Source organism: Mixophyes fleayi, chromosome 2 (assembly GCF_038048845.1).
Source record: "Mixophyes fleayi isolate aMixFle1 chromosome 2, aMixFle1.hap1, whole genome shotgun sequence".
NCBI classification, from domain to species: domain Eukaryota; kingdom Metazoa; phylum Chordata; class Amphibia; order Anura; family Limnodynastidae; genus Mixophyes; species Mixophyes fleayi.
Window position 1 is genome coordinate 377150980 of NC_134403.1, and position 16301 is coordinate 377167280.

Consider the following 16301-nt stretch of genomic DNA (forward strand, 5'->3'; position numbering starts at 1 on the left):
TGTATGTGCTGGGGAAGTCTACTGTCTCTGTATGTGCTGGGGGGAGTCTACTGTCTCTGTATGTGCTGGGGGGGGGTTCTACTGTCTCTGTATGTGCTGGGGGGGGGGTTCTACTGTCTCTGTATGTGCTGGGGGGGTTCTACTGTCTCTGTATGTGCTGGGGGGGTTCTACTGTCTCTGTATGTGCTGGGGGGGTTCTACTGTCTCTGTATGTGCTGGGGGGGTTCTACTGTCTCTGTATGTGGTGGGGGGGTTCTACTGTCTCTGTATGTGCTGGGGGGGTTCTACTGTCTCTGTATGTGCTGGGGGGGTTCTACTGTCTCTGTATGTGCTGGGGGGGTTCTACTGTCTCTGTATGTGCTGGGGGGGTTCTACTGTCTCTGTATGTGCTGGGGGGGTTCTACTGTCTCTGTATGTGCTGGGGGGGTTCTACTGTCTCTGTATGTGCTGGGGGGAGTCTACTATCTCTGTATGTGCTGGGGGAGTCTACTGTTTATGTATGTGCTGGGGGGTTCTACTGTCTCTGTATGTGCTGGGGGGAGTCTACTGTCTCTGTATGTGCTGGGGGGAGTCTACTGTCTCTGTATGTGCTGGGGGGAGTCTACTGTCTCTGTATGTGCTGGGGGAGTCTACTGTCTCTGTATGTGCTTGGGGGAGTCTACTGTCTCTGTATGTGCTGGGGGGAGTCTACTGTCTCTGTATGTGCTGGGGGGGGTTCTACTGTCTCTGTATGTGCTGGGGGGGTTCTACTGTCTCTGTATGTGCTGGGGGGTTCTACTGTCTCTGTATGTGCTGGGAGGGTTCTACAGTTTCTGTATGTGCTGGGGGGGGGGGGGCGCTTTCCTCCAGTCTCTATGTTGGGGGGTGCTCGTCTCTAATTCAGCTTCTGGATTGTCTTTGTAGGTTCTGTGATGGCTTTTTCGTGTTTGATTCCAGCATTCTGGAGATAAAACCTCCAACACAAGAGTAAGTGGGGCATATTCTTTCTATGCTTTGTGCTATTCTCATGAATAATAATGAGGACAATGCGTTCTGCAGGCTCTGTGGACATCGCACCCCAGTATTTGGTGTTTCTTTTTTACATCCATTTGGGGAACACTGCTCACCATAGGGTATAGAGGGTGGTGTGCTGTGAGTAAGGCACTAAAATTCTAACGTTTTGTCTGTCCTGCTCACCCCTCTATGTCTTCTGGAGGGAGGACCATCAGTTTGTGTTTTTTAGTGCCCAGTGAGTAGAGAACACCATGGAAGAGAGGGGTAATTGTGTTGACTCTGCCCCAGGACCTCTGCCTTCACAGTAGTGGCCAGATGTGCTCTCTGGCTCAGGTCCTGGGAGGCTTATGCAGAGTCCTGAGAAAGCTTTGGAGTCGTTGCCCTTTGATGGGTCGGTGCTTTTTGGTCCAGAATTGGACAAGATTTTTTCTTTGGCCACAAGAGGGAAGAGCTCCTTTCTTCCCATTAATGCCCCAAAGACAAGGCCAGACTTTTTCCCCACAGAGGGGTGCCTCAGAAAGGTAGGCAGGCTTGGACAGGCATATGTCCTGGTCTCAAGCCGGCTAGCAAACAGTCTGCATTACTTCTCTCCTGGTCGTCATTTCTAGTAACTTATGTAAAGGTTTTGAAATGATTGATTTGATTGATAGTGGTTCACAGTACTTTGTAGATCATTCCCATATAATCTATTTCAAATACAGATTCTACGGTGGAAAATTGTGGAAAACGTGTTGGGAGCTGAATACGTTTTAAGGCGCTATGTGTAATATAGATATACGTTTGTGTGTGTGTGTGTGTGTGTGTGTGTGTGCATGTGTACATCGAACAGACACAGCATTAAAACCACTGACAAGTGAAGTGAATAACATTGATTATCTGGTTACAATGGTACCGGTCAGGGGTGGGATATATTAGGCAGCAAGTGATCAGTCAGTTCTTGATGTTGATGTGATGGAAGTAGGAAAAATGGGCAACTTAAGGATCTGAGTGACTTTGACAAGGGCCAAATTGTGATGGCTAGACATCAGAGCATCTCCAACATGGCCGGTCTTGTGGGGTGTTCCCGATATGCAGTAGTTAGTACCTAACAAAAGTGGTCCAAGGAAAGACAGCCTTGGAACCCGCAACAGGGTCATGGGCGCCCAAGGCTCACTCATGCAGTTGGGGAGTGAAGGCCGTCTGGTCCAATCCCACAGAAGAGCTACTGTAATTGCTGAATAGGTTAATGCTGGTTATAATAGAAAGATGTCAGAACACATAGTGCATCACAGCTTGTCCTGGCATTTAAGTGGATGTTAGTGTGACACGTGCCACCTAGCTAAACATTATTGCAGACCCAGTACCCCCCTTTGTGGTATTGGTAATCCCTGATGGCAGCGTCCTCTTTCACAGGATAATGCGAACTGCCACACTGCAAACATTATTGAGGAACTTACAATACTGAAAGGATCTGCTGCTCACATCTTGGTGCCAGATACCACAGGACACCTTCACAGGCCTCATATTATATATATTTATAACCTCACAGCCTACTAGTGTACATGTGATACTCTGGGTGAGCTGGGAGGATATAAGATTGGGACCCTAGAAGTGGTGTCAGATAAGACTTAAGCGATAGGTTTTTACCCTCTATCTTCTCCTTGCTCTCCTCTGACGAGGTCCTTCCCGCCTCATTCATGTCCTCATTGTCTCTCAGACAGGACTCTTCCTCCAAGGTATCCGAGACAGATAAGATCCTGGCTGCGGCTTTCTCCCCGTCAGGAGAATATTTTGCTTTTACAGATGACCGTAAAAGACTAGTCCTGTTGAAGAGTGAACCAGCGTGGGAAAAAGTCAGCGTAAGGTGAGAGGAGATTTTCTTACCGTTTGTATTTCCAGACAGATGATAATATGACCGACATGTACAAAATAAAGAACGTTTTACACAACTTGAGGATTGTGTTATTAGATAAAGTAATAACTGGAGCTTTCGTTTATAATCTGCCTGTATACAGATGGGTCTCCCGGCGCTGTACGTCTCTCACCTTCTCCGCCTGTGGAACCCGCGTGTTGGTGGCAGATAAATCCGGAGATGTTTTCTCGTTCTCTGTGACGAGTTCCCACGAGGACGGTCGTCTGGAGCTCGGCCATCTGTCTATGTTACTGGACCTGGTAAGAGAACTGCAGGACGGCTTTTCTGATGCTGGATCATTTCTAGATATAAAATGTGATGCCAGAAATGGTGTCCAGGCCCATCCGGTCTGCCCTTTCTGCTTGTTGTTCTGTTTGCTTCTGTCTTTTTAATCTAAGTATTAACAATATTAATACGATTGTTGCATGAATTCTTGTACACTACGAGCCCCCACCACAGCTGCTAGTGAATATCGTAAGGATCTATCTCCCCTTCTGTATAAATCATCCGTTTCTCTCCCTCCAATGTCACAATATCTCCTTGTTCTAGAAATCCTCATTTATATAAATACTGTCCTGACCTCTATTAAAGCCTTAATCCCACACAATTTCCTATAAACAGATAATATTCTGTAAACATGCATCTGATCATTTTTCTTAGCTGCCCTCCTGCAAATAATTATTCCCTTTTCAAAATCTCTCTGTTTTGGAGACCAGTATGGCTGCACGACTCTCCCTCTCCATCTCCCACCTGTCCACAGGACAATCCTATGGGTATGTGTAGGAGCAGTTTACTACAGGACATTTCCAGTTGATTTTGATCAGTACTGACACGGACTGCATGGTGGGTAGGGTTTCATGTATTCCGGCTGTCTGAGGACATCCATACACCTGCATACACTGACACATAGCCACGGAGGTTACAGTCATGGCCAACCACTGCATATCGTTTCAACTAATATTTATTTCTCTTTACAGCTATTATACGGTTGTTTTGTAGCTCACCAGTTCCGATGTTCCAGTGCTGATTGTACCGCATGCCTCATGGCTGAACTATCACGCTTTCAAAGCACCCGGTATGTCTGAATAAACGGCATCAAGTGCTTCTCCACAGCCTGGATCTCATCTCTGTCCCAGGTTTTTTTCCACACTTCTTTATGACCTGAAAGGAATCAGAGTTCTCTATTATGAATCAGCGAAAAATAGAGAAAGCAACATTCTTCTGCATAACAAAACTGTGCGCTACACCAACCTTCGGAAGCCTTGGTTGGGCACTGGTCCCATGTTACTGGTCTCCCTTCTGACAGGGAAGTTTTGAACGAATGCTTGACCACTTGTCTCACTGTTTCAGGGGATTGCTCATCCTACGACCCAGCACTTTGCTGCTGGACCCGTTCTAAAAAGAAGCTGATATGTCAGTGACTAAGGTTAGAATCTTGCCTTTTGATTCCGGCAGTCTTCCCCTCTCAAGAGCCATTAAATATTTGATCTTGGCGAGTCGGAGGAGGTAATACTGCCGGTGCACCCTGATGTGCCAAGGAAGTCTGCCGATTGATCCAGTTCTGTGTTGTTTAGGTTGAGAACCTTTGACAGAGTGACAACGTGCTTTCGAAGCTTTGTGTAAGACAGTGTTTGGGGATTTTTAGCTTCACAATTTTGGGCAAAGAGAGATGTTTCATGTATTCATTGTGCTTTGCATTGCTGGTATCACCAGTATTGGAACTTTTCTCCTTCGTTTTCCCCGGATTTCAGTCCATGTGAAGTATCCACAGAGCTTCTCATGCTCAGAAAGTGCAACATCTTTGTGGAGATCCAAAGTATCTTTTGAAGAGAAGGTAGTCAACAGCATCTTGGAAACTTCCCCTTCCCTTCTTTGACTTAGTAAGACAACCTGCGCCAGGGGGACCTGGTGGATAACTTGCTTTGGTATGGTTGCTGTTTCTCATCGAGGTACATGTGCATCTTTTTGACATCTTCAGTGGAAGCTAAGAGCTGAGAAATTTTCCACTTCAACTCCTTAAGCGTTTTGAACCCAGCCAATAAGAGCAGCTTATTCCTCCTAGATCTTCCTGAAGTTACGTTTTCATTCTCAGCATTCCACAATGATCAATATCTTTTGCAAGCAATGTCCGACCTTCAGTGCCAGCTAGTGTGTCTTAAATTTACAGGTTCCATTCTAGTAGCCAGCAACCAGGTCTACTACATGCAGAAAGTCCATCTTCTCCAATGGTCTAGCTTCCGGCATGTAACAGTAGTCTCCCCATTTCTCAAAGATTCTGATGGATGTACTCGTGTTTGCCAACATATGACTCAACCCGGTGGAAGTGATGCTGCTTCATCTTCCAGATGTATCCGTCATTTTTGACTGTGAGAAAAATTTAATCTTGGGTCATGTTGTTCAAGAGCTTCCAAAATCCACCACCCATGTCAGGAGGAACAGGCTGAGCAATGACACACAGAGACTGGACTCTGTTTTTTTGCCAGGTTTGGGTTTGTTGCCCCTTTGGATCAGCTTACATCTCTTTATGGAATTTTCTTGCAAACAAGCCTTGGCAGGCTGCACAGTGCATGAAACCTTCGGGAACTATGTCTTTTTCTGATAGTTTGCGTGGAATCACAATGCCACGTCCTGTCCTCATTACCCCAGAGTTGTGTTCGAAGTTGCTCTATTCCGAAGATGTGCAAATTGCATGCGCCTGTCCTTCGAGTGCTTGGAGAATTTCATCGGCCTGGCAACTTGCGGTGAACATGTTCCATGTGCCGGGCTGTTTTTGAGAGAGGTTACTCACTGTAAGCAGTACTGCTTTTTATTATATGCTCTGGAGCCATCATTTTTTTGGAAAGTGATTGGACGGACACCACATCATCTTTTCGGCTTTTTGTGTTCCTTCTCTTTGTTCCACTGCTGCTACTGCTGTGGTCTGAAGGATGACAGACCTATTCATCTCATCTGCTATCCAGTCTATAGTGGGAGCCACCACGGGGCTGTGTCATGCCTCACTGCCGCTACTGCTGTGGTCTGAAGGATGACAGACCTATTCATCTCCTCTGCTATCCAGTCTATAGTGGGAGCCACCACGGGGCTGTGTCATGCCTCACTGCCGCTACTGCTGTGGTCTGAAGGATGACAGACCTATTCATTTCCTCTGCTCTCCGGTCTATAGTGGGAGCCACCACTGGGCTGTGTCATGCCTCACTGTCCGAGAAGCATGCAGCCATGTCTTATCCCCCTTATGTATGGGCAGGAAAGCTGCATTCTCCATCTCTTCTGAAGTGTCAGCTGACGTACGTATGAGCCTGCTGTGACATCCGGTGGTGACGTGCACACTCTGCCTTCACATCAGACACACACACAAGTGACTTGTTGGGACATGTGCAGGATTTGATGCCGTGTTTGTTATCAAGGTCTCCTGCAGTGATAGCATTAGTCAATGTCATGGATATTTTGTGTCCCCACTATGACTCGGGTCCCCACTTTGAATCGGGTCCCCACAAGTGTAGGAATACATGCACACACTCGCAGGTCTCAGCAGGTCATGTGATAGTGGAGAGGAGGACTTTTACAAAGCTCACAGCCGCGGTCCAATGGCTCAGTTCTCCATTAGGTATAAGATCCTCCCCTGTGGGGGGGGGGGGTGAGAGGTTCAGGGTGTGGAGAGCGCAAGGGTGGGTGCATCAATTTGTCAGCCATGGTGGAGATACTTCAAAGACTACTCCTGAGTTGGGGTAAGTTGAAACCCAGACCATTCTCCTATAGCTTTCTACCCTTTCCACTCCTTGTAGTATGCTCAGAGTTTTTGAAGAAAGGCTTTGCATGCAGCTAAAGTGTCAGTTCATCTGTTTTAGGTCTATTATTGTATAAATAATGAACATTGTCAAGTTGTATCTTTTTGCTTTTAAATTGCCGAGAAGGCTTTCCTGTGTTATCTGTGTTAGTGAATGTGAAGATACGTGGTTCCCAAATCACTCAGACACGGTATTAGAGAAAAATTAGAAGGATGATATATTCTGCAGAACGGGATTAAATACAGCACGGCCCCGTAACGATATCAGGTCCAACAAGGGAGGAAATCAGTTCAAATAAATCCAGTGAGATGTTTCACAGCGCATCTCTGGCAGAGAATCACCTCTTGGCCAAAGTCAGTCACAATCTCAGTTCCCAGGGTTGCCTCTTTTATCACTTCCTAATCCCACCTTGGGAACTGCCTGTCCAGGGAAGTTGCAAAAGGTCCCAATTGGTGGGCTGCTTATACTATCCAGCCCCCTCCCCTACCTCCCCCATGTGACCCCTGTGGGTCCGACTCCTGGCTGTCTATAGAGCTCACTAGTGGACAATAGACAGCAAACAGAAATAACAATGGTACCTTAATTCACTCAACTCCTGAGTGTTCCCTGTGGATGTGAAATTTACCCCTGAAGTACTTTTCCAAGGAGATATTACATTTCCATCACTGGTATATCCTGAGAACAACAGGACTAAAAAGTGCAGTCCGGGTATGGATTAAAATAATGAGTTATAACTCTGGTTCCGTACACCATGCCCGTTTTATTTACAGTGAGAGGCGGAAGGTGTGATGGCGGCCACGGAGGCGTAAGGCGTGATGGTGGCCACGGAGGCGTGATGGCGGCCACGGAGGCGGAAGGCGTGATGGCGGCCACGGAGGCGGAAGGCGTGATGGCGGCCACGGAGGCGGAAGGCGTGATGGCGGCCACGGAGGCGGAAGGCGTGATGGCGGCCACGGAGGCGGAAGGCGTGATGGCGGCCACGGAGCAGAGTCAGCAGGAAATAATATGCAGTCCACTGGAGAGATTTCCTAGTACTCCCACGGAGACTAGTGTTTCTACCAATACGTGTACCCCAGATTACGTTACGTAGCCGTACCCTATATGATCATTACATACAGTGGGAGGTCGAGCAGCATTACATAGTAACTCTTAATCTAATGTTTGTTTCCTTCAAGAACACAGGTCATCTGTAAGTGAAAATTGCTCCAATCACATACTGGAAGTTTTATTTTGTCTAGAAATATGGCAGCGTCATATTTGGTGTTGGTTGGTATATGTTTATAATAAGGAATATAACGGACATGGCAGAATACAGACCACCTCTGTCACTGATTTCCCTGGATCCTATGTTTTGTTTGACTCTAAATTCTAGGGATTTTTCTCCTATTGACATAAGTAATAATGGTAGAATTATTAGTACCCTACATTTACCTTTCTCCAATCACCTTGAATTTTACCAGTGATTGGCGCTGCCAGTGTAATACTCCTGGATGTGTACCATCTGCACCCAATCACTGCCTGTGCCCAGCGTACAGCAGGGTCTTGTGTAGGTGACTATAAATAGTTGTTTGGTTGGGGTACAATCCCCCCCTTCTCCCTCTTCCTCTCTGTATGTATCTAAAGAACATTTTATTTTACTGACTGTTCAATCTTTTCTTCTGTTTTGTATGTTTAATCTCCTAGACAGCAGGGGATCTGCAGGCGTCACACAACACCCTCCACAATGGTTTTATCCATGTACTTTTTCTCTTGTCTGCTCCAGGCGGTGAGTCCAGGGGGAGAACATATCATCACGTGTGACCGTGATGAGAAGATCCGCGTCAGTCTGTGGGAGGCACCACATGTCATCAGTGCGTTCTGCCTCGGACACAGAGAGTGAGTACAGATCCTATCAGAAGACAGCGGGATGTAAGACTGGCAGCCAGCGTTGTGTTACAATCCGCTGGTGGTAAAGTGGCATATTGTGTATTGTAGTATAGCTGAGGAGATGTCTCTATGAGATCCGCACCCGGGTAATCCCTGGAGCGTCATATTTAACCTATTTCTTGTTTCAGATTTGTGTCACAACTACTGGTGCCCCCAGGACTGGAGAAACTGCTCCTCTCTGGATCAGGAGTAAGTGGTTTCCTGTCACCGTCTGTCTGTGCCTGGGGCTCTGTCTTTTTTTTTTTTTCTCCCAAATACCACTTCTCCAAACTCTCAGTGGTCCATCCTTCTTACCCCACCTATTCAGTACCCCTTCTCTCATTTATTACTACGCTCCTTCCCATATACCTCTTTTCTCACTGCTCTATGATCAGCTTCCCCTCTCTCTTGGTTGGAGCTTCCTTATGACAATACAAATTACAGCACTTGGAAGCAGGACAAAGCAAGGAACTCCAGACACTGATAGCTGCCCGGGTGGTAGGGACTCTGGGGGTTATACATTACGTTTACAGTTACTGGAAGATGAGCTGTGCTTTTCCCTTAAGTGTGTTGTCCTTATTTCCTGGAAAGTTTTAATGACTGGATTAGATTGACAGGTCTTGGAGAGAGGATGAAAGATGCCTCAATCCTTTCACACTCTTTCCTCCTCTTTAATTACTGGGCTGACAGTACAGAGGATGGAGTTGCAGGTAGGTGCGGGGTGGTTGTGTGTGGGATTGTCAGGTGCAATCCCAATGTCCCTCCTGATTTGCTGTTCTCTTTTGAAACAGCCAGTAATGACGTTGAAAACGGTAGCAAATGTGTTACGGCAGCATGCGTCAGCTGGATGAAATGCAATGTGTGGATATTGAAGTTCAGATAACATAAACCAACGCGTTTCACCCTCAATAATCTCTGACTACCTCAAGGATATGTTTGTTCCCAGTCCTGGGCCGGCCGGATATAAAGTAATTGACTTTGTATAAGGTTACAGTTGATTGGGGGAGCGTGTACCTGGTGGTAACCGTCAGAAACTACCCCATGAAATCAGCGCTTACTGGGCTACTTTGATCCTAACACTGTCCTCCAGTACTATGGACGTGGGAACATATTTTCACACCGTGGCAAATATACATATAATGAATATCTATGTTTTTTAATACAAATACACCAATAATGGTATAGAGCTTTGAAGCTAGGGTTAGCTTAATCATATTATAATACACAAAGCAAACATGCACAGAACTACCGATATTCTAGTAGTTAATCCTGGGTTAACCGTTTCAGGTTTGTTACTGCCGGTCAGGCTGTGGTCGCACTGTACTTTCACCCTGCTTTCAGAGGGCTCACAGATCCACAAGACCCGCAGGGATTACAGGATGAAAGAAGATTTCCAAACTCCCAATCCTTCATTGTACCCTCTCAAAAAAAAAAAAAAAAAGGGGAAAAATAAACACTTATGAAAGTCCATGCTTTGGTGACAAACTAGGTGTAACTCTCTCGATACTCTCCTTTCACCTCTTCCCTCCCTGGCCTGCCCTGACCAGGCGTCCTCCCTCTACAACCTCTCCCTCATTACTGCCCTGGATGCTGTCGCCCCGGCCTCCTCTGTCCGCCAGCGACGCCTCATTCCCCAACCCTGGCACTCCAAACTTACCCGCTTCCTCCAGAAGTGCTCTCGCACTGCTGAACGCCTCTGGAGGAAATCTCGCTCCCTGGCCGACTTCCTTCACTTTAAATTTATCCTCACCTCATTCTGCTCCGCTCTCTCCCTTGCTAAACAATCCTTCTTTAGGTCCCTCATCTCTTCTCAGTCCTCCAACCCCCGCCGCCTCTTTGCCACCTTCAACTCCCTCCTCTCTCCACCCCCCCCTCCTATCCCGACTTCCCTCTCAGCTTCTGACTTCGCCACATTTTTCTCTTCCAAAATCGAGGCCATCAGACTGAACATCTCCTCCTCCCATCCCCCTCCATCCTCCCTTTTCCCCTCACCTCCCCCCAACAACCAACTCTGGTGCTCCTTCTGCCCCACTTCAGGTGAAGAAGTTCGCTCACTTATTCTATCCTCTCCACCCTCTACCTGTCCTCTCGATCCTATCCCCTCTCGCCTCCTCCGCTCGCTCTCTCCCACTGCCTGCTCTTACCTAGCCCACCTCTTCAACCTATCACTCTCCTCTGGCGTAGTCCCCTCCTCATTTAAACACGCTCTCATCTCTTCCATCCTCAAAAAACCCAATCTTGACCCCACCTCTCCTGCTAACTATCGCCCTATCTTACTTCTCCCCTTTGCCTCTAAACTACTTGAGAGGATTGTCTGCAGCCGCCTCACCAGACACCTCTCGGACTATTCCCTCCTCGACCCTCTCCAATTTGGTTTCCGCCCCCTGCACTCCACCGAAACTGCCCTGGCCAAAGTTACCAATGATCTACTTTTAGCCAAATCCAAGGGTCACTTCTCCCTACTCATCCTCCTCGACCTTTCTGCGGCCTTTGACACCGTAGACCACCCCCTCCTGCTACAAACCCTCCTCTCTCTCGGCTTATCTGGGTCTGTCCTCGCCTGGTTCACCCCATACCTCGCTAACCGCTCCTTCTCTGTATCCACGTCTGGCTCCTCCTCCACCCCCTCCCCTCTTCCTGTCGGAGTCCCTCAGGGCTCTGTTCTCAGCCCTCTACTCTTTTCACTCTATACCTCCTCCCTTGGTGCTCTCATCTCCTCCTTAGGTCTTCAGTATCACCTTTATGCCGATGACATCCAACTCTACACCTCCTCGCCTGATCTCTCCCCCATCCTCCTCTCTCGTGTATCCGACTGCCTCTCTGCCATCTCCTCCTGGATGTCCTCCCGCTTTCTCAAAATTAACATCTCTAAAACGGAACTCATTGTCTTTCCTCCCCCCAGGCTCCCATCCCACCACAACCTCTCTATCACCGTCAACAGCACCACCATCTCTTCTGTCACCCAACTTCGCTGCCTGGGCATTCCCTTCGACTCCTCTCTCTCTTTTGCACCCCACATTCAATCCCTCGCCCAAAACTGTCGCTTCCAGCTTCGCAATGTTGCCCTCATCCGGCCCTTCCTCTCTCAGGATGCCACCAAAATCATCATCCACGCACTCATTATCTCCCGCCTCGATTATTGCAACCTCCTCCTCTCCGGCCTCCCCCTCTGCCACCTTGCCCCCCTCCGCTCTATTCTCAATGCGGCTGCAAGACTCATCTTCCTCTCTCGCCGCTCCTCCTCTGCATCCCCCTTCTGCCTTGCCCTTCACTGGCTCCCCATCCCCTACAGAATCCTTTTCAAACTCCTGACCACCACGTTCAAGGCTCTTTCCCAGTCCACTACCCCCTATATCTAAACCTCCTCTCCATTCCCACTCCTGCCCGCTCCCTGCGCTCGGCCAATGACCGTCGCCTCTCCTCCACCCTGGTCACCTCTTCCCACTCCAGAATCCAGGACTTCTCCCGTGCAGCCCCCCTTCACTGGAACAACCTACCTCGCTCCATCCGTCTCTCTCCCAATCTAAGCTCCTTCAAACGAGCACTTAAAACTCACCTCTTCCTCAAAGCCTACCATCCTTCCACCTAACCCATATTCCCCTCTCTCCTCCCGGTCCCCTCTCCCTCCCATATGCATCAACTGACTCCCTTTGTGCCTGAGTCTTGTTCACCCTCCCTTAGGATGTAAGCTCACTTGAGCAGGGCCCTCTTCCCTCCTGTATCCATACCTGTTCTTCTGCTCCGTCCTTACTGCATTAGCCTGCCTGGAGCCTCTGAAGTTTGGTATTTATTGTTTATTGTTCAGTAATGTCTTACCCTGTATAGTCTACTGTTTTGTACAGTGTACGGCGCTGCGGAACCCTTTTGGCGCCAAACAAATAAAGGATAATAATAATAATAACCATCAAGGGAGGGCTGGCAAAATTTAGTCCCGGGGGGGGGGCAAGTAAAAAAAAATGCCGGTGACCCAGCCCAAGATAGCCCATTATGGGACCTGACCCCCAGCCTGCCCCTGGCAACCATGGTGGTGTTGGTTATCCTCTTGTTTTGTCTTCACTGGATGGCAGTTACCTCTGACATCATACTATGGTGGTTCCCACGTGTCTTTTTCCACTGATACCCATTATTTGGATGCTGAAGATTGAAGTCCTTCTTGTTACTTCAGCAGACCAAGTAATAATGTCAGTCAGTCCTCGGAGGTTGTTTGTTTAGCCCGACCTACTCACTCTGGGGCCAGCTCCAAACTCCAATCTCGTTTTTCCCTATAACTGTTCAGCAACTACCTCACTGTTCCTTCAATGCAGCTGTTCATGTCCATCCTTAAAAAAACAGTTCACTCTATGATTAATATCCCCCTCTTGCTTCCTTTCACCTCTCATTCTTCTTTTTCTCTGTTTCTTGTGGGGTACCTCCACCCAGTTACCCCTGTTTCTTACCCCTCTAGGATGGGACATTGCGTCTCTGGAGATACGAGACCGGTCAAGAGATCCAGAGCTGGGAAATCTGCGGTATCCAGAGGCCTGAAGATACGCAAGAGTTCACGGTGAGGACATTGTCCACCTTTCGTCTTATCCTCGGAACCTTATTTTTCAGTGGATTAGCATTTCCTTGTGTTTTACAGAACATAATTGTAACTTCACATTTGACATTGATACACTAGATATTTCAGGACAAATATCTATAGTGTTAGGAATGTCCCGTTGTGATGATGTGCAGTTATATGTACCTGGGGTATGGCAGAAGGGTTAGACTGAAGGGATTAGTGTTTTGTGTATTATGGGAAGGTCGGCCATTGTGTGAGTGTGTAATGGGCAATGTGGTACTTGTGCCTATTACTACATGGTAATGCGCTGGGAGCACATTGGTGTAATATAATAATATATATAATATAGTTGTTTGGTTTTTTTTTCTAGAGATTTGCGGTCTCCAGAATCAGTTGCTGCCCCCGAGGAGAGAATGTGGCTGTACTGTGTGACGGGTGAGGCAGTTTCTGACACTTAATATTGGGGTAGTATGTGGGGTAGGAATGGGGACGGGAAGTCATATGACTCTTGATGAATGTTGGGCTTGGGGTAGTATCATGATACGGGTGAGGTGTCTTCTGACATAATAATGGGTAGAACGTGGTATCTGATACTGCTGGTATAGCACAGTGTTCAGTGGGGTAAGAACGGGCGTGGTTCTGCTGCCTGGGATGGAAGTCATGTGACTCTTGATGAATTCTGGTAAGGGGCATTTATAATGATTGTGTCTCTTCCAGTGTTCCCGGTATCTACCTGTTCTCCATCTCTGGTTCACACCTCACACACGTGCAGTATGTCCCACTGTCCTATGTCCCCGTGGACCTGGACTTTGAAGACTCTGCCTCCCTCTGGGTATTATCTGGTGTCAGAGAAGACGCTGTAGAGCTGCACCGATACAAAGATGGACACTGGCAGGTCAGTTATTGGCTTGTAGGGTGAAGTTGGTGAAACAGCAACACTTTGTATATTGGAGATAACTTAATTGGGACTAAACCCAAAACATGAGAACACATACATAGGGGACTAGTGTTAATACACATTAAGTAGAGAATGAATAACATGGTGAGTTACATCCGTTATATTTTACTGACTGGCAGCTGCCATATTGTTTCCATAGTGGGCGGATTCTACAGACTGAGGGCACAGATAATTCTATATTGCTGAAATACTCTGCTCTGCTTTTAGATCAATGTGATATTTAAACCGTAAGAGGAGGCAACAAAATGTTGTCTTACACTTGTATATCTGCTAGCAGAGCCCTATTAGTAGTTATTGATTCAAGTGTGTGACGAGGGATGTGAGACACACCCTAAAACACAGCAATTGATGAAAAGAACTCTACACATCCTCTATATAAACACTGTCTTCCTGTCTCGGTGATACATTGACTGTTCACACACCGATATGGAAGATGGTATTACATATTATTCAGATTAGAAGAGATTTTATTATTTACCCCCCATATAGTATTATTCCAGCCGGGGGTGCTGTTTTCCTGGTACCCTGACCGTAGTCCTGCTCGGGGTCAGTACCCGGGGAGGTTACTGTGATGGTGATCTGGTATCACAGCCCAATATAACATGTACCATGTTTCCATTTAGGCTGCACCACAAGATGATTATTTGAAGAGACTGAAAGAGGCCGTCCGGGAGAACTGGGGTGAGATGGAAGGTAAGTGCCCCTCAGACATTGTGGTCTGCCCTGAAGACAGTAAGAGGGAAAGGGGGTAACACCAATGCCTGATCCCTGACACATATCATAAAACCAGGAAATGAGTATCGCTCCCCCCACCAGTGGCGGAGGCCACGGACAGAGCTTCCGTTCCACCTGCCACGGACAGAGCTTCCGTTCCACCTGCAGATAAGGTGTTGCTGTCCTTTACTGTCTGTTTGTAGAAAACGACCATTCAGGTTTATTTAGCACATTTATCCCCCCACAATGAACTAATATGTCCGGGGGGGGGTGGGGATGACATCCTGCAGTTTGCGACCGTGTAATTCTGTTAGACACGGGTTACATTTGTCTTTACATACGTGTTACTTATAGGACACCTGTAAGGTCAGATAAGTCTCACTAACCCCGTGTAGAATAGTCCCATTTTTCAGGTATATATTCTGCAAGCTGGACATTTGCTATAATATTCTTTCATAAAGTGGGTGATGCTGCTTTCTATATGGTCACTAAATTTTATTATATTTATATTCTGATTGTCTCTAGAGGTGTTATGTAAAGGGATGTTTGATACAGAAGTGAGGTGCAATGTGGGGGAGAAGGAGAAATTGCACTTTTATTTTAGCTCCTATTTAATTGTATTAATTTAGTTCCAAACCTTTCTCACTACAGTGTCTGTGACTCAGGAGAACCGGTTCAGCGGTTTGTATAAAGCGGTTTGTGATAATATGGCCTCCTACCTGCAGAAGAAGGAAGCGCGTCTTCAGACCGAAAAACGGAAATTGTCCACTGGTCAACCTGGCACTGCTATGAAAGTACAGAAGACGTGACGACCCGACAGTTCATATCTGACGCTGTGTCAGATACAAGGGAAAGTCAAGCTATGACCCATAAATGGGTGAGAGGACCTGAAGATCCAGGTGGATCCTGTGGTACTTGGCCCTACTGACAGTCCCCTCCCCCGAATCCCGCTGGTCCACACTGCACAGTTTCCTGAAAGAGTTCTGTGGACGCCTCCAGCTGTGTTTAATGTCCAGATTTTTTTATTTTTATATTATGTAATGGAATTCTGTGTTTTGATTGTGAGATAATTGGTTTACGATCAGGTTGAGAAATCTGGTAACTTTTTTTTTTTCTTAACCCTAAAATTATAACCAGTAGAATAAATGCAAATATGTCTATAAGGATGTTATAGAAAATAAAGATATTTCATGGAACAGTTTATTGATCTTTGTGTGTTATCTATCCCTGAGCTGTGTAGTATTTGTCCTAATAAATCTTGTATATTTTACAGACCTTTACTAGGTCATTTGCTAATTTGGCCCATTTTTTTGGGTGCGTTCATTTGACGTTTGGCCAGATTTGGTCTGAAATGACCTAGTTGTACAATGGCATTGCCATCTGTGGCCAGCTTTACATACATTTTATGCTGTTTATTAGCTTGTCTTCTACTTCTTTTGTGACCAGACATCTACATGTGATGTGGGGTAGACACCGGTTTACTCTGACTAGTCTAGTCTAAAAAGTCAGCCT

At 46.9% G+C, this 16301-nt stretch overlaps 1 protein-coding gene across 2 annotated transcripts in view; it reads left to right on the forward strand.

Annotated features, from left to right (window-relative positions):
- Nucleotides 1-15990, forward strand: part of WDR4 (WDR4 tRNA N7-guanosine methyltransferase non-catalytic subunit) — a 20930-nt gene extending 4940 nt beyond the window's left edge. Inside the window, exons 3-12 of one of the 2 annotated variants that reach the window (XM_075197574.1) lie at nt 904-966; nt 2690-2836; nt 2988-3144; nt 8432-8544; nt 8724-8784; nt 13019-13117; nt 13488-13552; nt 13835-14012; nt 14699-14768; nt 15441-15990. In XM_075197574.1, the coding sequence (XP_075053675.1) occupies nt 904-966; nt 2690-2836; nt 2988-3144; nt 8432-8544; nt 8724-8784; nt 13019-13117; nt 13488-13552; nt 13835-14012; nt 14699-14768; nt 15441-15598 (1111 nt within the window). In that variant the 3' untranslated portion in view covers nt 15599-15990. The remainder of the gene's footprint in view (nt 1-903; nt 967-2689; nt 2837-2987; nt 3145-8431; nt 8545-8723; nt 8785-13018; nt 13118-13487; nt 13553-13834; nt 14013-14698; nt 14769-15440) is intronic. The other variant, XM_075197575.1, reaches the window with a different exon arrangement.
- The last annotated feature ends 311 nt before the right edge of the window (nt 15991-16301 follow it).